This window comes from Mizuhopecten yessoensis, unplaced genomic scaffold, assembly GCF_002113885.1.
Source record: "Mizuhopecten yessoensis strain PY_sf001 unplaced genomic scaffold, ASM211388v2 scaffold10717, whole genome shotgun sequence".
NCBI lineage: Eukaryota > Metazoa > Mollusca > Bivalvia > Pectinida > Pectinidae > Mizuhopecten > Mizuhopecten yessoensis.
Genome location: NW_018408686.1, coordinates 399,188 through 423,806, shown reverse-complemented (window position 1 = coordinate 423,806; position 24,619 = coordinate 399,188). Strand labels below are relative to the sequence as shown.

Here is a 24,619-nt window from a genome sequence, read left to right as displayed (position 1 = left end):
TCAAAGGCAAATTCTCCTGAACTCCATTTCTGCTTTTAATGACATTATTCCATTAAATACTCAGACTTTTCTTTATGGATGTCAAAGACTCGATATCAATATGAACATAAGTATCTTGGAGATGGTTAAGAGATTCGTTAAAGATACAAGACGCTTTAACTAGATTACACTTACTTGTTTATCTCATGACTTTGCTGTATGGAATGATACCAGTACATAATTGTACTATGTGCTGTCCACCAGCATAATTCCAATTGCCATTTTTTGTAAAATCTAGTTTTTGTACACACCATTACCCCAAAAAATTAATAATGACATGCAGATATCAATATTCATGTACATAATATACATGTTCTATCATTACTTCAATTCAATATGATGTGTGTAAACTGTTTATAACTGTAAGGAGAGGGCGCTCATAGGCTTTGCCTGTTGCCCAATTCCTTTGTATCTAAGATCTGAACAATAAATATTCTGAAATGAAAAAATATTATATTACCCCTTTAAATAACAGTATTGTCACTTGAATACAGTATGGCCCCTTGATAACATTATGGTCTATTGAATACAGCATGACTATCAGGTGGGACGAGCTCCGGTTTGTGATTCAGGAAAAAGAACTCCAAAGAATTGATTACAATTTCAAAAAAATATTTACATTAATAATCAAAACCTAAACACGCTCACTTACTCACTAGCACTCACTCTTCATGTATTCATTACTGTATAAAAGTCTGTTGCACACATCCACGAAACTGGCCTCTAGGAAATACAGACAAAGTTCCGTAATAAGTCACTAGCAGGGTAACACAGCTTTATCCATAGCTACACACCACAAGCAGAACACTGCTTGAAGTTCTCTTTGCTCGGCTCAGGTACAGCATTACCGTAGTGTCCATAACACTACACCTCTAATTACAAATGAGGTACAGATGTCCTCCCGAAGCAAGTACGGCGGCTACACATCGTCGACTTCCATGACCCAAGCCTGTGTGACAAATAAACCTGATTCCTTATAGTGAGCTGTTTGATTAGTCGTTGTTGACAGGTGTTGACACGACGCATGATCCTGACTGGTTGCTGAGTCGGTGATTGTCGTCATGTGAATTTACAATAAGTACACTCATCACTCCCAGTTCCATTCTCACCTAACATAAATAGCCTAAGTCCAGAAAACACCCTAATTAACACCAATTATTTGATATCGTTATTAGAAAAAATTGTAATTAAATGTATGTGTCATGAAGTATCTAGAAATAGTGTGCGGGTCCAAAATATACATGTATATAACGCAATCTAAATTTGCTTCAATATGGCACATACATACTCCATACTTTTACAACCCGACTACGTACGCAGTGCACCAAGCTTGCCCTACGTGGATCAGGGATTCCATAGATAATCTTATCGAACAAGTGCACGGTATAACCACTAAAACACATGTAATAGCAATCAATTACGCTTATATTACTTAAATATAATAGTAATGCTTGTATTTTGTGTATTTATGCATCAAACATAGGTAAATGTAACACAACACACCTGCATAAACATCATTAACAATAGCCATGCATATGATTTGACCGCACCGATAGTAGCACAATATACAAAAACTAAATACAGAATATAACTATAGAAAATGTAAACTTACCACAGACTGTATCATAAATATCAGACCCACATATATATATATTTATATCGGGTTACGGGCAATGCCATATCCACTCGTATTGTTTAAAAAAATTCTTTCACGTGCCTCACAAAATTACCGCAACGCATGACGTACTTCCGCCCTATACTTTAAAGATACATACCTCATAAATTCCCTAATAAAATACTTTCAAAATATGGAATATATACTTGCGTACGTGGCGGTATGGCCCCTAGAGTAGTGTATGACCACTTGATGGTACTGTCCTATGGTTATGGCTTGACTTTGAAAATTATATTGTCCCTTGATTACCCATCCTTCATAGTTATTGTAATGTAAGGATTTACTTCTTTCGTCAAACAAAGTCCAATTGATAATGGCAACGTTGTCAGTCCCTGTTATAACTATACTTTTGATATCACTTGGAAACGGTCAGTCTCTTTGGAAAAGACCATTTACCTGGTAATGTAAAATCTTCTTAGCGAATGTAAGTACATATCCAGTTTAAACTAGACTTCTTCTTCTCTGTAAGATCTACCTCACCTAAGAACGCACATTTGGAGAAAGAATTGTCCTAGCATGAAACACAATAATTGATTTAGGCTACATTCGCGTATCCGGTTCAACTAGTTGAAACGGTTAAACATGTAAAGAAAACGACAGGCACAGATCAGAATCAAGGTTGGCCTCAGGGATATTCGGCATTTGTAGATTGAGGGGTCAAGACGTACATGTACCTGACACAAACTAAAATGCTTGCTATTGCTAGTTTGCGTTATTTCTTTCTAAATCAATGTCCAACCAGATGCAGATTTTAAAATACATTATACAATTTAGTGAACGCGTGAAAGAACGACATGCTATTTTTGATATATTATTATTTATCTTCCAAAATTGTGCATTTTTAGCTCTGCCTATACATGTAGTTCGGTCCAAGTGCGTTTGTTGATCGTGGAATATTTCTGCGCCACCTGTACCGTTTCAACCGGTATAAGCGAATGTAACTTCTGTTCGGTGTCTTTACTGTTTTGCCGACGAATGTTATAGCTTGACCATATTATTTTTTTCAGGAGACACACCTGACTTTACGAATCTCCCCGCCTCGATAGATGTGTATGACGACACCCCAATAGGTATGACGTTGTACACAGTTTCGTTCACTGATGCGAACATCGAGGATATACCGACCCTGTCTGTGACCGTGTATAGTGTCAATCCCTCAAGACCTAACGTTGCGTTCGACACAGCAACTGGTGAGTTTTTATACCCCCCGCAACGAAGTTAGGGGGGAGGGGGGGGGGGGATACCGGAATCAGCATGTCTGGCTGGCTGTCTGTCTCTAGAAAAAGTTTGTCCGGACCACTTCCTCTAATGGACCAATTTCAACGAAATTTACCAGATTTGATAATTATCACCTGAAGATGTGCATCGAGGTATTCTTTTCTCATTCTGTCCTTTTTTAAACAAATTTATGGCACTTTGTTGAAAAATCTTTGTCCGGACAACTCCTCCAAAACTACGAGGCCAATTTCGACAAAAGTTTCCAGATATGATAACTACCACCTGAAGTTGTGCATCCAGACATTATTTTTCATTCCGACCCTTTTAAAAGGAGTTTTGGTCCTTTGTTGAAAGAAAAAGACCTTGTCTCCTTAACTACTGGTCCGATTTCAATGAAAGTTTACAGATATGGTTATAACCACCTGATGTCGTTCATCAGGGTGGTATTTTTTTCATTTCGACCCTTTTTTAAGGAGTTATGGTTCTTTGATAAAAATATTTGTCCTGACAATTCTTCCTAAACTACTAGGACGATTTCAGCAAAACTGGTTCATCGTGGCTAACAAGATTTGGCTTTAAAGTGTGTTTTGCTATTGGGAGGGATTACAGAAAGTATGTCAGTTACCTATATACTTAAATAAGTGGACAGCTCAGTGAATAAATAAATCATTACTGGTGGGAGACTAAGGATTGCTTTGCAATGCTTTACCTTACTTAACCTTAAGCTTACAGCTCTAGTTTATATAGGAGCGGGGGTATGAGGCAGCCTTTGGCCTACAGTTCTAATTTCTTCTGCACGAAATATTGGTAACGTATGACGTTGTCACTAAATTGTCCTGCTAAACCTTCTCGCCATTAGCGTCGAAAAAGGTATATTCTCCTCATCCCCGAACTAGGGATGTTAATTTTTCTTAGCACCATTTATCTTTCTTATTTCAGTATAATTGTGATAAAAAATTATGATTTCTTTGCAAATATCCGAGCTATCCTACGCAAAACTTTCAGAAAACTTAGTTTTTTCTATTAATAAAGCTAGTATTGAACCTGGTTACAGAACTGATCATTCGGCCCCTACCATAACTATAAAATTTAATGATGTTAAAAAAGGTAAAGTTCTTTGGAAATTTAATAATTCTCTATTGCATGAATAAGACTATTTCGAATTAGTTAAAACAATATTTGAAAGTGTTATAATGCAATATTGCCTTCCAATGTACAACTACCATTCTCTTGCCTGTGTTTCTGATAGCTTAATTCAATTTGTGATTGAGGATCAGCTGTCTTTAGAGACATTGCTGATGGAAATGAGGTAAAACTATTTCTTATGCCTCATATAGGAAAAAACAACAGAACCTTAAAGAAAATGAACTAAGAGAATTATAGTAATACTTGAAGCTAGTACAAATCCCAACAGTGATGAAATGGAAGTTAAGATGAAAGAATTAGAAGCTATACGCTTAAAAAAAATAGTATTATTAGGGCTAGAGCAAAAGTGATAGAGGAGGGGAAAAAACCTACATCATACTTTTTTAGTCTTGAAAACCGTAACTACACTTCAAAATAATTCCAAAGCTGTAGAAAAATGATGTTATTATTACAGAACAGGAAGATATTTTAGGGGAAGTACGTACATTTAATGAAGATTTATACAGATTTAGGGAGGTAAATGATATTAATCTAGATAATTATCTTCAGGGTTGTAATGTTCCTAAGTTAAATCAAATTGAATCTAATAGTCTAGAGGGAAGAATAACAGAAGAAGAAGCAGGTAAGGTACTAAAAAATATGAAGAACAATTAAAGTCCCGGTTCTGATGGTTTTACTGCTGATTTTTTTAAAATGTTTTTGGAAATATTTGAAGGACTATGTTATTAGATCTATCAACTTTGGTTTCAACGTTGGCCAGCTATCAATCACACAAAGACAAGGCATAATTACTTGTATTCCCAAGGGAAATAAACCACGTCATTTTATTAGGAATCGGAAACCTATTTCTCTTTTTAATATCACCTACAAAATCGCATCTGGGATAATGTCTCAGAGAATTAGGAAAGTTTTAGATAAATTAATAAATAATGACCAAACAGGCTTTTTATCAGATCGCTATATAGGGGAAAATATCCGTACATTATATGATGTGATGCATTATGCTGAAGAAGAAAATATTTCTGGTATGTTACTTTCAATAGATTTTGAAAAAGCCAATCAATATTCGACGTGGATGCCGTCAAGGTGATCCAATCGCCGCATATATTTTTATTCTTTGTGTTGAAGTACTTGCAGCAAAAATAAGAAACAATGTATATATTAGGGGTATCCAGGTAGAAAATGCATTTATTCTAAATTTATAGTATGCTGATGATACTGGGTTGGTGCTGGATGGCTCAGAAATGTCATTGAGGGAATCTATCAATGAATTAAATAATTTCTCTAAGATATCAGGGCTTAACATCAACACTGATAAAACACATGTTATATGAATAGGCAGTAAAAAAAATATAGTGAGGAAATGTTTTTTTCAGATTTGAATTTACAATGGGGGAGGGGGGAGGGGGGAAGAATAGGTTTACCTTTTTAGGAATTGACTTTTCTGTTGACTTAACGGATATACCCAGATTGAATTTCGATAAGAAAATAGTGAAACTCAAAGCTTTAATTAATACTTGGAAAAAGCGGAATCTGACCCCCATAGGAAAAATTAATGTAATAAAGTCCTTGCTAATCTCTCAGCTAAATTATCTTTTTATTACTTGGACCCTGCTCCTAAACTCAATGATAGATTTGAAAAAGTTGCAGAACTGTGGAAATGCTTTTATTCTTTCATGTGGATCTAACTGTACAGATAAATTCTGGAAAGATGTTTTGATAGGGTGGGCAAGAATGAATAATTCAAGTTTATTTAAGAAGAGTTTACTTGATCATGACTCTATTTTGAAAACGCCACTTTGGTATAATAGAGATATACAAATTGGAAATAATTTCATCTTCTATCGAAATTGGTTTAATGCTGGTATATTTTCATTAAATGGCTTGATTAAAGATCCTAGAAACTTAACTTTTTTCTCACTACATGAGTTTCTGGATCGGTATATAATTAACATCAACTTTCCTCAATACCATGGGTTGGTATCAGCAGTAAAATCTTTTCTAGAGAAATCTGAGGTAGAGTTACACTTTGAAAAACCAGCCCAACCTTTTATACCTTTTTGAAATATTTTTCAGAAATCATAAAGGCTCAAAAGATTTTTACAACTGTCTCATTACACCAGCTCCTGTGCCCACTCGGGTAAAGAAATGGTGGATTTTTTTTATCTTTGATATAGATAAATGGAAGAAAATTTATAGAATTCCCTTTATAGTCTCAATGAGTTCAAAGTTACAATGGTTTCAGGTGAGAATTATACACCATATAATAGTTAAAAAAAAAAATCTGTTCAAAATAAATATTACTTCAAGTCCATTGTGTACCTTTTGTAAGAGTGAACCAGAAACAATAATTCATTGTTTATGGGAATGCAGAGAAGTTCAAGGACTACTACAGGAACTTGAAAATCTTTAAGATATTTTGTTCATTGCCTTTTCAACAAATAAAGAATCTTTCATATTTGGAATCACATCACCACAGACCAGCGCAGTCGATAATTTTCCATTAATAAATTTTAACTCAAGTACTCCTTATAAAGTATGGTTTTTCCTCAAAGCCTGGCATTGCTGAAACTATGTATTAGTTATCTTTTCCTTTATAAGAATTTTTCTTTCTTTTTTTGTTCTTCACACTATATTGAATCTCCCAACTCTCTCTCTCTCTCTCTCTCTCTCTCTCTCTCAACAAGTGTATGTGAGTGTGTGTGTGTGTGTGTGATTGTGTGAAAGGGTAAAAGTGTGTGAGTGTGCAAGGGTATGAGTGGATGTGTGCGAGGGTAAGTATTTGTATAGCAATAGTTGTGAGGATGATGTAATGAAAAACGATGAAGATGAATGTCTTTAGAATAAATTGTCATTTGATGATGGAGATGATGATGAAAAGTGACATGAAGATGATGATGATAATGATGCGAATAATGACACGAAGATGATGATTATAAGTATGTGATGATGAGTGGCATTTGATGAATGATGATTAGTGTGCATATAATTATAAATGATGATGATACATGATGACAGAATGATGATGATGAAGATTATATATATTATATAATTGTCAATCATGATGAATGGCTTTTTTATGATGATGCTGATAATGATCTTTTGATTGTAAGATTTTATGTATATTTTAAAAAAGTTGAAAAAATAAACAATTACAACAACAAAATCAAAAAAAATCCGCGTAAAAAAATGGTTAGTCATAAACAAATGAATTAAAGTTACGACGAAATATTTTAAGGATTATAACACCATGTCAAGTGTCAATATGCATATGGAAAAGACAATGACAATAGGATTGTTTTAAAAATATTTTTCTACATAGTTTAAGGTTGATTGTATTCCTCCGCGCAAATCGTCTGTTTGTTTACGTTTGTCAGAGACCGAGGATTTGCGATCGTTGACCATTGAACTTACAAGACATTTAGAAATCATGATGTTACAAAATGTAAGTGATATTTTTTTAAATAAAGAAATATATACGGGGTAGTAATATATAGATGATAAACCGTTTATCACGCAGTATTTTCAGTGTTTTTCGTTCTAACTATTTTCTCATCGCTCACACGTAGATAAAATCTCGAGTCTACCTGAGGTGGCCTCTCCATATTATCCACGTGCTCGAGATGGGAAAACACAGTGTGATGATCTATAATTGTCCTATAACAGCTTTATATTGTATCACGTACAACTGGTATAATCTTTAACATTTTTTTCGAAAACAGTTAGAGTGAAATTACTTCACGTTGCGTGATATCAATTAATTTTCGACGTCAACCTTTTGCTTAGTTAAGTTTAGTTTATTCTGAACGCAGGCAGTGTCTGCCTCTGTATTCAGATCATAGTCCATATCTATTTAATCATAATATATAACAATGTTTTTGATGTGACATCAATCCAATGTTGTTGTGAATCTCCTTTAATCACCTGCCCAAAATTTATCAATGCGGTTTTCAAACGTTATTAGATTTGGTGCTTGAATCACGTTCTCAGTTGAAGAATTTCGGTTGCTAACAATTCGTTGAGTAAATGAGTAATTCCTTACGTTCAACCTGCTCCTTGATTTATCCAGACTGAGTGAATGTCCTCGAGTCCTTTACTCTTGTTTTATTGACCAAAGTCCCTGTGATGCTGTTATATCATATATTCTCCTCAAGATTTTGAGCATTTCTATCATGTCTCCCCTAGTACGTCTATAGAATAACGACGGGAGTTTAAGATGATGCACTCTTTCCTCGTTTATAATTCCTTCATTCCTGGCAGTAATTTAGTAGCTCTCCGTTGGACACTTTCTAGTAGTTCAGTATCCAGTTGTTTGTATGGTTTCCATACACATGCTCCATTCTCTAGATGGGGTCGAACTAAAGATTAATACAGTAGGCAGAATGATTTATTATACAAGTATATATATGATCTTCGGATGGCTCCAGGTACTCGGGTTGTTGTGTTTACGGCGCCTTGTATATGCTTTCTAAAATTCAACTTATTGTCGACAATTATACCAAGGTCTTTCTCTTCCATTATCTCAGTTTGCGTAACTGTTGTTATCAAACCATCAACATCTTGATATAAATGAGGTTTATCTGAACTTTCCCAAATACATTGTTTTGCATTTGTTAGGATGGACTTTTAGCAACCATTTGTCCGATTATTACTGTAGATAGTCTAGGTCCTGCTGAAGATCTCGATTGACCCAGGTGTCTTTCCACAATTTAGTATCATCGGCAATGAGTAGAGTTCTCGCATCAACGACATCTGGTGGTTCATTTATGCATAGAACAAACAATGATTGTCCCAGTACAGTGTCCTCTGGTATTCCACTGAAAACGTGTCTACATTCAGAGGTGTTACAATTAACAGCAACTTGCTGACGTCTTTTAGCCAAAAAGTATTTTATCCATCTTACTATTTCTGCTGAGAATCCATATGATTTCAGTTTGCTGATTAGCTTTCTGTGCGGAACAGTGTCAAAGGCCTTCATGAAGTCCATACCACCCCCTTCATCAATGATTCTCGTCCAGTCATCCATGGTTTTAAGAAGCTTGAGTAATGCAGACCTCCCTTTCACAAGTCCAAATTGCGGAGTACTTAAAAGCTTGTTGTTTGTTAAATGTTCCATAACGCGATTCCTTACCACTGTTTCCAAATAGACTTCTTTGAATCTAATGTAAAACCACTGCTGAAATAGTCCACCAATACGTTTGCCTTTTCACTGTTGCTTTCAGCAATGTGAACCACTTGATCATTCCTAGTCTAGGTTCTGTTTTGGAATTGGTGTATTATCAAAATCTCTTCGGGTTGGTTTTCACATTCTTTGCGATATGTTATTCCAGTTGTTATTTACCTTTCCGCACTAAACTCTTTACTTTGTTTCTTGCCTTAACATACTCTACATATTTGTTGTGATCCGTTGTTTCCATGAATCTCCTCCAGCATTTGTGGGGTTTTTCTCAACTGATTCTACTGTTTCTTCATCTAATGGTTGTTTGTGTATCTTATTTCCACCTTATTTTTTGGATTGTGTTAGCCTAACGCGATTGGTACTTTTTAGTAAATGTGTTGTACTTTTCCTCCATGTTCTCGAATTTTAATCATGTATCCCAGTCTATGTTTAGTTAGTTACCGCGGTTATAGTTTAGTTTAGTTAAGTTTAAGTTGCGGTATCACGTCACGTCGATTTTTTTAGTCACCTGATCGGATCTGTTTATTAAGAAAACTGTTTGCTTTTTTTATAATGATATTGTTGATTAGAATATATTATCAGTTTGGCGTATTCTACGTAAACTGACTACTCGCTAAATCTCCTACTTGAAACAAACAATCATTCATATCAACCGTGACTTGCTTGGTATCCTCCATGTCAAAACACATTTTTGACTTACTTTTTAAAGTAATTATTTCCTGATATCAGCGTCTGAATATTAAACAAATTAAACAAATATAAACATATCATAACAAAATATATAAATGTATACAGTCGTTTCTATGTTGAATTTTAACAATTATGATCGTTTTTTCCTTTCGACAGGTGAATTAACCACCACAGGATTGCTAAGCTACGGGACGTTCACCATACGTTTACGTGTAAATGACCGCTGTAACAACAATAATAGACGGGAACTCATACTCAACGTCCTTAACTATGTAAGTTATAATGTTAATATACGGACCTTACAATCAACGTACTTAACTATGTGAGTCACAACGTTAATATACACGGGACCTCACAATCAACGTACTTAACTATGTAAGTCAGTACGTTAATACACGGGACCTCACAATCAACGTATTTAACTATGTAAGTCATAACGTTAATACATAGGACCTCACAATCAACGTACTTAACTATGTGAGTCACAACGTTAATATACGGACCTCACAATCAACGTACTTAACTAGGTAAGTCATAACGTTAATACACGGGACCTCACAATCAACGTACTAAACTATGTAAGTCATAACGTTAAAACACAGGACCCCACATTCAACGTACTTAACTATGTAAGTTATAACGTTAATATACGGACCTCACAATCAACGTACTTAACTAGGTAAGTCACACCGTTAATATACGGGACCTCACAATCAACGTACTTAACTAGGTAAGTCACACCGTTAATACACGGGACCTCACAATCAACGTACTTAACTTTGTAAGTCAGTACGTTAATACACGGGACCTCACAATCAACGTACTTAACTATGTAAGTTAAAACGTTAATACAGGGGACCTCACAATCAACGTACTTAACTATGTAAGTCACAACGTTAATACACGGGACCTCACAATCAACGTACTTAACTAGGTAAGTTATACCGTTAATACACGGTACCACACAATCAACGTACTTAACTCTGTAAGTCATAACGGTAATACACGGGACCACACAATCAACGTACTTAACTCTGTAAGTCATAACGGTAATACACGGGACCACACAATCAACGTACTTAACTAGGTAAGTTATACCGTTAATACACGGGACCACACAATCAACGTACTTAACTCTGTAAGTCATAACGTTAATACACGGGACCACACAATCAACGTACTTAACTATGTAAGTCATAACGTTAATACACGGGACCCCACAATCAACGTACTTAACTAGGTAAGTCATCACGTTAATACACGGGACCTCACAATCAACGTATTTAACTATGTAAGTCACAACGTTAATACACGGGACCTCACAATCAACGTACTTAACTAGGTAAGTTATAACGTTAATACACGGGAACCCACAAGCAACGTACTTAACTATGTAAGTCATAACGTTAATACACGGGACCCCACAATCAACGTACTTAACTATGTAAGTCATACCGTTAATACACGGGACCTCACAATCAACGTATTTAACTAGGTAAGTTATAACGTTAATACACGGGACCCCACAATCAACGTTCTTAACTATGTAAGTCATACCGTTAATCCACGGGACCTCACAATCAACGTTCTTAACTATGTAAGTCATACCGTTAATCCACGGGACCTCACAATCAACGTTCTTAACTAGGTAAGTTATAACGTTAATACACGGGAACCCACAACCAACGTACTTAACTATGTAAGTCATAACGTTAATACATAGGATCTCACATAGGACCTCACAATCAACGTACTTAACTATGTTAGTCATAACGTTAATACACGGGACCTCACAACCAACGTACTTAACTATGTAAGTCATAACGTTAATACATAGGACCTCACAATCAACGTACTTACCTATGTAAGTCATAACGTTAATACACCGGACCTCACAATCAACGTGATTAACTATGTAAGTCATAACGTTAATATACAGACCTCACAATCAACGTACTTTACTATGTAAGTCATAACGTTAATACACGGGACCTTACAATCAACGTACTTAACTATGTAAGTCATAACGTTAATACACGGGACCTTACAATCAACGTACTTAACTATGTAAGTCATAACGTTAATACATAGGACCTCACAATCAACGTACTTACCTATGTAAGTCATAACGTTAATACACCGGACCTCACAATCAACGTATTTAACTAGGTAAGTTATAACGTTAATACACGTGACCTCACAATCAACGTACTTAACTATGTAAGTCACAACGTTAATACACGGGATCTCACAATCAACGTACTTAACTAGGTAAGTTATACCGTTAATACACGGGACCACACAATCAACGTACTTAACTAGGTAAGTTATAACGCTAATACACGGGACCTCACAATCAACGTACTTAACTATGCAAGACATAACGTTAATACACGGGACCTTACAATCAACGTACTTAACTATGTAAGTCATACCGTTAATACACGGGACCTCACAATCAAAGTACTTAACTAGGTAAGTCATAACGTTAATACACGGGACCACACAATCAACGTACTTAACTAGGTAAGTTATACCGTTAATACACGGGACCACACAATCAACGTACTTAACTAGGTAAGTTATAACGTTAATACTCGGGACCTCACAATCAACGTACTTAACTATGCAAGACATAACGTTAATACACGGGACCTTACAATCAACGTACTTACCTATGTAAGTCATAACGTTAATACACCGGACCTCACAATCAACGTATTTAACTATGTAAGTCATACCGTTAATACACGGGACCTCACAATCAACGTACTTAACTATATTAGTCATAACGTTAATACACGGGACCTCACAATCAACGTACTTAACTATATTAGTCATAACGTTAATACACGGGACCTCACAATCAACGTGATTAACTATGTAAGTCATAACGTTAATATACAGACCTCACAATCAACGTACTTTACTATGTAAGTCATAACGTTAATACACGGGACCTCACAATCAACGTACTTACATAGTTAAGTACGTTGATTGTGAGGTCTGTATATTAACGTTATGACTTACAAAGTTAAGTCCGTTGATTGTAAGGTCCCGTGGATTAACGTTATGACTTACAGAGTTAAGTACGTTGATTTTGAGGCCCCGTGTATTAACGTTAATACACGGGGCCTCAAAATCAACGTACTTAACTATGTAAGCCATAACGTTAATACACGCGACCTCACAATCAACGTGATTAAGTATGTAAGTCATAACGTGAATACACGGGACCTCACAATCAAAGTGTTTAACTATGAAAGTCATAACGTTAATACACGGGACCTTACAATCAACGTACTTAACTTTGTAAGTCATAACGTTAATACACGGGACCTCACAATCAACGTATTTAACTCATAACGTTAATACTTTGGACTTATTATTTTACTTTCCCCTACAAACCTTTTTGTCAGAGGTAAGGTTTGCTACTTCATTACTTCATTAATTCAAAGTCAATTTGAAATCTTTGATTCTATCTTAAATGGTTTGTTTAAGAATAGTTATAGCGCGCGAATGGATTTCCCTCTTCATTGCTGATTTGAGGTTGATGTGTAAGCGTTAAATGAAAAAAGAAATCTCTATTTGAACAACAGCAACAAACAACAAAAAACAAACAAAATTAAATCTTATTCCATAAGACTTACTTACCAAAGGACATCTTGGAACAACATACCCTTATCGAAGATTTGATTTTATTGCGATTATTTTTATACGATTATTGCTTGTAACAGTCAATTTGAATATGCATTACTCCTTTAAAACGAGATCCCGAGAAAAGGGTCATGGGTATTATATCAATAGTGTAGTCATATTGCACATGCAGTACTAATGAACTGTTTAAAAATCTGCTTTGATTTGTATTGTTTTAGCCACCTGTTATCGGTAACTTACCGGCATCATGTGACCTTTCTGAAGTAGTAACCTTGGAAACATTCCTCTATGAAGTGACTGTATCAGATGCTTCCGGTGATCAAGTGACATGCGCACTTAATAACACGTCTCCTGCAGGTGCCCCGTTTCTTCTAAAATATGTATCTGGAACAAGTTGTAAGTATATTCCTCGTATGAAAATATTACAGGACTTTGGCAAGCTGGAAGTTGCAAGAATCAATATTTACTTAAATATTTTTCATTTCATAGAAAATATGTGGGGTTGACATATATAGGATTTTCAATGAGTTTCCATGTAACATGAGATCTATTAAACGAGTCTAAGAACTTCAATTTAGAGGCGAGCTAAAATGAAAAATTCGTGACGAGTTTCATAAATCTCATATGACATGGAAACGAATGCAAGATCCTTTTTATGATATAACTGAAATACTGACCTTTCATTCGTTCAAACAAACAATTTCATCATCCTTCATTTCATCACCTGACTTTTGATGACACGACCAAAGCACTACTATAAAAATGTAGATCAGATCTATCTGCGCTGTAACAAATAGTCAAAAATATACATTTTTAAAATCACTCATGAATAAATTAAATTAATATTCAATCCATCTTTTCAATGCTTTGTACCAATATAGAGCGTCAGCTGAAATTTGAAGACATTTTTTAACAAAACAGAGCAACATGTTCACACGGTTCACTCTACGTTACAGCTCGCGACGCGGAAATTCGAGGTGTCAACAGCTTCACTGAAAAATGACTATCACTGTCCGATAATCCTACGTCGTTTAACTGGTTTGGAAAGTGATGTTGGAGATTGTTGATAAATGTTAATGCTGAAATGTCCAGTCGAGTTGTGACGAGTGACTAAATCTGTTGTATTTATTTTAGCTTGTTCTGAAATATAAGCATATGTTGTAAAATAAACTATGGGTACATTCGCGTATCTGGTCGAAACGGTTGAAACGGTTGAATCTGTGAAGAAAACGACAGGCACAGATCTGACCCGCGGCTGACCTCAGAAAAACTCGGCACGTGTAGATTGATGGGTCCAGACGTATCTGACCGAAACTAAAATGCTGACTATTGCTAGTTCGCGTTATTTCTTTCTAAAACAATGTCAAGACACATGTCGATTTTAAGATACGTTATGTAATTCAGTGGACGCGTGAAAGAAGGGCATACTCTTATTGATACACTGTTTTTTATTCTCCGAAACTGTGGATTTTTAGCTCTGCTTATAGAACGGTCCAAGTGCGTTCGTTCATCGGTGAATAGTTCTGCGAGACACGTACCGTTTCAACCGGGATAGGCGAATAAAGCCTTAATATATTATCGCCATTTTGTATCTTCAAGCCTATGGGATTTACAGTCAATCGTCGCCCAATCTCGACTTCGCCACAGTTCCTCTGTACACCCTTACGATATTCTGTACTGACGGCATTACTACGGACGTCGAGACATTCACCGTCCACGTGACCAAGAACAGTCCCGCTATCTTCTCCAATTTACCTGGTAAGATACACCTCTGAGTCTCGATTTTGTTGCTGTGTTGTGACACGTGTTTTATTTTACGCGCCTACCACACAACTGGATGTTAACGGGATATGAAATGGAAACGATTATAAAAACTTTGTATTCCTTAACTAGGAATGTATGCAAAATTTGCAAATAATATTTTAATTTCCCCCCACTTGGAAAGCCCCTCTGGAAATTTACTTTATCTTTCTATGTTCCCAAAAATCTCAACGACAGGCATACAAAACTTACGTCCTAATTACGTTTACTTTGAATATGTTTTCTTACAGCCAATGTAAGCGTTCCCCTGACGACACCTTTAGGCACGGTTGTGTACACTGTAAGAGCGACAGACCCAGAGGGAAGTAGTGTCAGCTATAGTATGATTACCTGTCGATCCTGTTGGTTCAGCATCGCTAGTTGTAAGTTGAACACGGTAACGATATAGACATGCTTGTGTGCTTGTTATATTCTTTAATGCTGAGACGTCCACTGGCTGTCAATCAATAGTTGCTCACCCCCCTTCCTAAGAACAGCAATTCAGATATCACATGTAACCATGCATTGTATAAACAACCCTATAATAATATACCATGTAAATTTGTGTGTTATCGGCATAGCAATGTTAGCGAAGGCTATGGCGACGACAAATATCTCCAATCGGTTTGGAGTACATACAACATTTTCGTGGTCCTAACACCTAACCTTGAGGAACCCCGAAATCTAGTACTTTGTCATGTGATGTAGAAGATCCGATGGCAACACACTGTCGTTTTTCACCCATGTAAGACTGTATCCAATGCTTCAAGACATTGCTTTAATATGTCTGTAAGGTAGTGGATCAAGCTCACAGTACTTCGATGGCGAGGTCATGATAATGTTGCACAACTCGTCCTAGGTTGTTGGTGAGAGCTTTGCTAATTGTTCCCCATCAAATGCAATCAAATCAAATCCATCATGATAGAGATGTCAATGTCAGCAGAGGAGTTCACTTCGGCTATATTTTTCCTGATTGAGCTGATTTTATTCAGAAAGTAATCACTGAGTGTTTTTCAGAATTACAGCTTGGTAGGATAATTTCACCTTTCTGTCCCATTAGGTTTTTGGTGAGTTCAAAAAGCTGTCTATTATCCTTACCGCATTCTTCGATTCTTTCCGAATAATAAGCCTTCTTTCACTGAAACAGAAGTGAACCAACTAGCCGACATTGTCTCTATAAATCTGTTGGTGAACGGTTAATTTGGTCCGTCGCCACTGTCTCTCTGCTTTTCTAAGGTTCTGTTTTTCTACGCGGGGATTTTCATTATACCACGGGGCATTTGGTCTCACGGTTATCACCTTAGTCTGCAGAGGTGCGTGTTTCTCTATACAAAAAGTCGGAGCCTTATTTGGCCATCGGACAAAGTGTAAGCGGACATGCGGAGCTAACGTTACTATACCAATATGTTAAAGCATATTATACATTATATTCGTTCATTTCTTTGACAGATGGTTTCCTTTTTTAATTTTCTACAGCTGGAGAAGTAATTGTAGCGACCTCTCTGCTGACCAAAACCTCCACTACTTACAACATCGACATCAGAGTATATGATGGATCTACACACTCGTTATCCTACACTCTCACATTTATCTTCACCGGTTAGTCCTTAAATGATTATATATGTTAATAACAGACAGATGTTTAAGGCTTTACGAGGCGTTAGAAAATTCTTAAAATATTATTTTGAGAAATAATTGATAATTTACTAATATGGTTGTATATGGACGACAATTTTGAATTATATATACATGCAGATTGAGTGGTGGATATCATATTTTTGAGGGAAAAAATTAAAATGAACTTGAGGTTTTGAACCATTAAGTCAAGACTTCTCATCTAAAAATAATTAGTGGGACCGTAACAAACTGTTATATCTATAAGTGAAGTAGCAATAAGTGTTATAATATTTCGGGAATTTAACGTTTAACGCCGCCGCCGTAGGAGGTGACGCGAACGGTGCTGCAAGATTTTGTTTTCAAACATCTAATATATCTGGACCGACGTCTTCTGGAAAGACATATGATGTCAAGACTCTGATATAGAACTTCTTAAATAAGATATCACCTCCTCCACAAAAGATCGTATGGCTCTACAAAAGATGGCAGCCCCTTTCGCGTCACCTCCTGCGGCGGCGACACGCATGACTGATACGTGGGTAGGTACAGGATTATTCTCCTGCAGCGGCGGCGACGGCGGCGGTGAATAGATATGTATGTTTTGTTGATGTATTTTCAAGACGTCTTTTCTGGAAAACCAGCCTTGGCAGTCGGCACACTGTATGTTAGACATGTTAACACCTCGGCGTCTTGTTGTCAAATGAAACATTTATGTTTTCAACCTTATTGATACTCACTCATGTGTTGCATTGTGTAAATTTGAATACATAAGACAATTGCTAGTATATCACATTTTATTACATAAATCAAAGATAAGTCATGTGTACAATAAAGAACCTACTCTTAATAGACTACTGAGTGTCATCTGCCACCCTGTTTGCAGTGTCTGCCTGTGTACCTCAATGTGGGATCAGTTTACACATACATATACAGTGGAAGTAGTTGACATACGCATAAAGGACTCATAATTCGTTCGAAAGAATTATAAACATGTATTACAGTTCAGTTTTGTAGTCGTGGAAAAGTGTTCGGTTAACATACATAGTGTGTGACCTAGCCTGTATCAGTTCTGGTTTTTAATTGTACCATGTAACGAGAAGGTTCCAGAAGAAACACTGATCCGATTGAAACCGGTTTCGATATTTCTAAACGTGATGCAATCAGGACGATCCCCCGTGAAATCGTCGATCGGTACCCCCGGGGGGGGGGGGGGGGGGGAGGGAAGGTACCATAGGTATTATATCGGAGATTGCACTCATTGACTCTGGGTCGGGATCGGTTCTTTTTTACTACTATGCAATCCAAATAATGAAAAAGAGAATATTACGAAACTGCCGGTATCAATATACTAAAATCATATCACGGTCAGTATATGTTTTGTTTTACATCAGGGACGTATTGTATGAAAGATTACATCAGTTAAATAATGGAATTATCATGAATGATTGTTACCAAAAATCGGTTACTCAATAGTTGAATATATGTAGTAAAATATAATCTGTAACTATTTACATTTGTGATAGATTTGCCCTTGCTATGGAGCGCGAAAGTCGGGAACATTAAACTGTGGCAAAACGTTCCTTATGTTCTAAGATTCAGGTATATCCTTTCCATTACCGTGACTATTAAATGTTTCGTTGTAAGAAGCGTCTTGCTGACATGGATTCAGTGATCGGGACCAAGATGTGGCTAAGGCATTCGGCTAATCTCGGCCGATTCTGGTACCCTTCATCAATTTGTAGGTACGGAATCTGCCGAGATGTGACGAATGGGGGCTAAGGATCCCTGGCCATATTGCACTGTGTTTTTTCCTATACGCAGTAACCTACCTTTAACTTTTGTTTAGGTATAAATACCCAACCCGTTCTCGACAATCTTCCCCGGACATTGAACATCCCAGAATCCTTGGCAATCGGAGCGGAAGTTTTTACCCTAGTGATGATCGATCCTGACGTCACAGATACCCATTCTTACGTATTCTCTTATAGTCCAGCGTCTGCAGCAACCGCCTTTACCTTTGACACTACCAGTAAGTATGTCCCCCTTACCAGCATCTATCTTGACGTCACTGTAAATCGTCATATCAATATCACCATTATTTTCTTTTGACAGAGACAAAGATCTTAATTGAGTAATTAATAACTTCCTATAATAACCTTAAAGTGATTGGCCCTGTACTTTATGTGGAAAAAAAATGTATACCGAAATATTAAGTAATCTCAAACTAGAACTTACGATACGACTTGTGATTAATGAATAAAACATCTATGAAGGATAACTTATTCTCTCATTTCCGTGTGTGTAAGATAGAGCTATCCAGAGTTTTGGAGTCAAATGAGAAATGTGCGGACAGTTTACAACTTTACTAGAAGAACAGCTGTTTTTACGGGTTTTAGGTAATAAGCAAGAAATAGAATCCATCCCTGATGTGAGGCATAAGTAAGGTCATTCAAACCCTCGGGATAAAATATTGAGCAGAAAACCCTCGGCAAAGCCTCGGGTATCCTGCTCAATATTTTATCCCTTGGGTTTGAATTACCTTATCAATACCTCACATCAGGGATGTATTCTATTAAGCTTACACCCATTTCACGTGACGTGACGTCACAATGGCCAAACAATGACGTGACGTCACGAATTTGGATTTATGAGAGTTCATTAAGCAGCAAAACTTGATTATTTTACTTGATAAATAATAGTGACAGTAAGATCCAATATGGCCAATAGATCCGAATACAGGAACTTTCGTTGGATACACTTTGATACATAAGCAAAGAAGTAAATAGTGATAGCAATTTACAGGATAATCCGCTCCTTTTCAAGACAGAAACTTGAACACTTACATATCTCAACAAATAACAAAGATAACACTCACTATGAAACAATACTACAACATAAAATGCACTAACAAAAGCACAGTAATCACTTATGAAGTATGCTGCTGTTACTACATCTCCTCTGTTATGTATCTTGTAATCGAAGGCTAATTATTGTAAAAAGAATTCAATTTGAAGGTGCGGGGTCAAGTGAATTTATAGAAATCTCCCTTTTTTCCCCTTTTCTCCCTTTCTTTTGAGGGGTTTGCTTAGTGAAAGACAGGTAATGTATAGCATCGTCGGGGTATTTATGCAATTTCAAAGTACCATAAGTTAATATAAGACATTTTGAATTTGTAAGTCCTATAAATTTAAAGAACATATCAGGAAAGCGTTCACATCAATGCTGTAAGGGAATTGGTTGGTGAGAGTGTTCATACGTCAATATCATCATTACTAGTTCTAAAACATGGTATGTGCCGCAGTAAAAGCTTATGAACGACATTTAAATAAAATATCATTTTACTCCATATTGTAAAAGAATTGATAAATCAAACAATGAAAAACAAAAAAACAAACCTGTATGATTAAGTAAAGATACCTGATGTACGTTCGCCGTGGTTTTTGTATTTGTCCATTCCAGCACGTCGACTAACAGTAGCCACGACACTTAATTACGAATCTGGGGTCACCCAGTACACGATTAGTTTTACGGTGGATGACGGTCATCTGTCTGACGGACCACAGGACCTCATCATCAACATCCTTGATGTAAATGACGCCCCGGTCTTCCAAAAATCCATTTATTCTGTGACGGATTTAGAGCGAAACGTAAGTAGTTTACACGATCTTCTGTTATAGGAGAAATGCTGCAATAAACCTTTGATTATAATATTGTTATATAAAGTTAACTTTCCATTAATTTGACCTAATAAATTGAGAGAGAAATACATAATAACGCCGTCAGCACACAGGAAATCAATTTTCGAAGCCGACACAACACAAGGATCCAAAGAGGCACACCGATACATCAGAGGTTGCAAACAAAAGTCGAGTCAAGCTAGTTGTGAATGAGAATGGATTCCTGCAGGAGTTGCCTCACACATGCATACAATGGGAATTCGTATTTTGTGCTCATAGTTCTCACGAAAAGCGTCATAATGTAAATGTATCAGGTTTTAATTAGATATATAACTCCGGTAGCATTATGTCTTCCTGCTAGTTGTTAGTTTCAATTCCCCGGTGGAAGCACTCTTTTCCCTTTCCTGTTACATAAATAATAATATACACATAATACCCATGTATCTCAAAACAAGATGATAAGGTATGTCATTCTATTTTCCAGACCAATCATGTGTTACCAGATCCTGGTTTTGTGGTGACTGACGAAGATCCAGGTGACACAGTTTCGTATACCATCACTTCCGGTAACTCTCTCGGAAGATTTAAGATGGATCCTCTAACCGGAATACTTACGTTTACGGTAAATTACGACGTCGACGATAGCAACATGCCGCAATTCGTTGACTTGATAGTGACAGCTACAGATTCCGGCGATATGACAGCTACTGTATTACTCCAGGTCACTTTAGTCGATAACAATGACAACTCGCCGGTCTGGGAGCAGGATTCCTACGAGACAATAATTGCCGCGGATATGACCATTGGATCCTCCATTCTTCAGGTCAGAGCTACTGACATTGACGTAGAGTACAACAATAACAATATCTTTTACACCATATATTCGGGGTCAACGGAATATTTCGGAATCAAAGACAATGGTGAAATATACTTATTAAAAAGTGTATCAATTTACGGAAACTACACAGAACTGTATGTCGATATCCGGGCAACAAGCACCAACAGGCACGTGTATGTTACACTCAAGGTCATTGTGAATCCAGCCACAAGTGACGACTTTTTTGATGATACCGGAAATGTTGCTTGGTTTTCTGTATGCATTGTTGTAGGTGTGGTTGCTGTCATTGTGTTTAGCGTTATGTTGTATCGCTACTTCCGGTATGGATATGTGTTCGCCAATAAGACAGAAACCAGGTAAATGTCATGTCAATGTTGTATGGATTTGTTTATTATCGAAGTATGGTAAATTTTAAACGTAAGCATTCAAAATAATGAAATTTTTAACTCTAACACCTTAATTGTGTGCGTACATTTAATCGACGTAGACTCAGTTGTATAGCCCATCAATTAATCCTCGACAAAAGCAAAAAGCACGTTTTGTAGGTCCGTCAGCGATTTAATTTTTCGTTATGTTTCATTTTGTTGTATTTTTTCATTTTGTTGTATTTTTTCATTTTTTTTCTCTGCTGATAACCTATTATTTGTGAAAAGAATTTTTCACTTCGTTGAAAAAACATTATTTTCTATGAAGCTATATATACGGTTGTAGTGACAGTGCTGGAATCATTACTAATTATGCCATACATCATGAATTTAATAAAAAAAGAAAATAAACGGTTTAAAGTTGATGTGTAATGCCCACTTAAGTCCAAAGTAACAACTTGTCATCCACTTTTTAAAATATTGAAAGCCGTACATATTTTTACAGAATAAACAATATTGTAATATTTTGAATAAATTGTAAGCTTTATCATATTGTTGAAAACAATGGTATTTTAACATCGTGCAATACAAGAAATTCGTATAAGGTCAATATTTAGGGATTAACTTGAATATATTTTTCAGGTTATGGAGATATAAGACAAAAACACAGAGTGTACTCTTGATAATGATGAGAGTACACTCCGGTTTTTTGTGTTATAGCATGAAAAATACATTCAAGTCAATCCTTATAATTAAATCTACTATACACAATCCCTGTGGAAACCCACTTTTATTGATGGACTCTTTTCTCTTTGAAATTATTACGCCGCTGTATTAGCCAATCAAAAGCGACGTTACAAACGGCGACGTATTTTATTTACGTTATGTGCTGATAACATACATTTTTAAGCCAATGAAAATGCTTGTTACAAGCAAGATTAAATTATTTTAATATAAATTAAACAAAAAAAATAATGCAGAATGATTTTGCTGACAATTGACGATATTTTTTTTTAAATCCTAGAATGTTTTAACAGTATTTAATCAAAGTGTGATACAAATGTAGCTTAATATTCCTGCTAACAAAAAACATAGAAATGCCTTTAAACGCACTTAGTTTCTCGGGTATCCACCTCATTTCATTTTATTTTACATGTTTTGTTTTGGTGTTGTTTTACGGCCCAACGATAATTTAAGTCATTTAGGGCAAACGACACTACAAACTTAAACGTTCAATCCAAATTGAGTTTTAAAATATGCAAAAACATCAAGAGCGAAACATTTTTAATAGTTGACAAAAATGTAACGTCTTTGTTGTAAATTGGAACCTTCGATCATGAAATTTTTGACAGTAAATGGTTGGTCGCATGCATGACAATAAGGTTGATTGCCTTTTCGTAAATTTAAGCGTGTGTTATATAGGTATAGCCACTTTGTTATCGTGAGAGTACCACTTCCTCCCTGCGGACACGTTCACTTGTTGCACATGGACCCATATCAGGTTGAACTAAAAATATCTTATAATACGTGCATGTGTCGTGATTTAAAGTAACTGCTGTCTATGCCATTTGGGAATTCTGTGAATCAAAGCTTCGGGATAATATTAATTTTAGCGTCCAAAAAAGCAGGAAAGAACCAATTTATTATTACTGTTGGAGTGAAAACATTTGCAATTGTCATTTAAGATACGTTTCATCTATTATAATTTCAGCGTGGAACATCTGAATTTGGAGAACACAGATTCTAGAAATGACGGTAAATATATTTAATATCGAGATGTACCGAATAAACCATTATCATTTTTTTCTGTCATAAAGTATGAATAACTCAGAGGAAGGCAAGGGAAAGAATTACCAATTTACAGATCTGGCTGATTTTTGAGAATCTATAGTATTTTTGATATTATTTTGAGGAGGTATATGCGGTCAATGTGCACATCGTTTTTCCTGAGATGAAATGAAACAAAATACTTAAAATAGAGCTTTGTCTACTGATACAACTAAGGGACAAGGAGAATGAAGATATTGTAGCTTTTTTGAGTTTTTTGCTTTTGTTCCAGTGTTATCACAGGGGGATAACAACACGACCACTGAAGATCCTGTCAGAGGTATTTCACCGTCAAATACTCCCAATCGACCCCCGACTACACTACGCGATGGCACGCCGTCCACTGAACCGCCTCGTTACAATAGTCCAGTGATGCTTCAAGACGTTACTTCGGCCACAGAAAAGAATATACCATAGCGATTCACGCTTCAATTAAGCTCGATTTTCAAGGAAACTATTCATGAACCGTATCTTTTCGGAAGATTGTGTATCCATTTCACAGTTAGGAACCTCGGGAAACCCAAGAAAAAAAACATTCACACAGAATTATTCAGATTGGCAAAATAAATGATGGTATTTGAAATTGTTCAGTAGCCTAATGTTGTGCTCCGTTGATGGTAGCGTCCAGACTGCCGCATATACTCAATATACTGCATAACATGCACATTCACGATCAATGGGGATCAACGATAAGTTTATCATACGATACAACTGTCAACGATTTTGTCGCACCATTGTGCAAAAGATAACACATACTTTCTACCAGTACGTAAACGAAAAAAAAATGCCAACACTTACAGAATAATTCAAACTGTGTCGAGCTTGAACGTAATCACTGCTGGTTATTATTCACTAATCTTAATACAATCTTTTGTTTTTGTTTTTGTTGAA

General features: G+C 36.2%; 1 protein-coding gene across 1 annotated transcript in view; it reads left to right on the top strand.

Annotated features, from left to right (window-relative positions):
* The window catches only part of LOC110461995 (cadherin-23-like), a 37,029-nt gene extending 12,713 nt beyond the window's left edge, over positions 1-24,316 (top strand). Inside the window, exons 4-14 of the mRNA XM_021515755.1 lie at positions 2,722-2,904; positions 10,104-10,219; positions 13,823-14,000; positions 15,204-15,362; positions 15,656-15,787; positions 16,881-17,003; positions 18,868-19,050; positions 20,481-20,668; positions 21,183-21,892; positions 23,613-23,656; positions 23,961-24,316. Coding sequence (XP_021371430.1) covers positions 2,722-2,904; positions 10,104-10,219; positions 13,823-14,000; positions 15,204-15,362; positions 15,656-15,787; positions 16,881-17,003; positions 18,868-19,050; positions 20,481-20,668; positions 21,183-21,892; positions 23,613-23,656; positions 23,961-24,145 — 2,201 coding nt within the window. The 3' untranslated portion in view covers positions 24,146-24,316. The remainder of the gene's footprint in view (positions 1-2,721; positions 2,905-10,103; positions 10,220-13,822; positions 14,001-15,203; positions 15,363-15,655; positions 15,788-16,880; positions 17,004-18,867; positions 19,051-20,480; positions 20,669-21,182; positions 21,893-23,612; positions 23,657-23,960) is intronic.
* Positions 24,317-24,619: the final 303 nt, after the last annotated feature.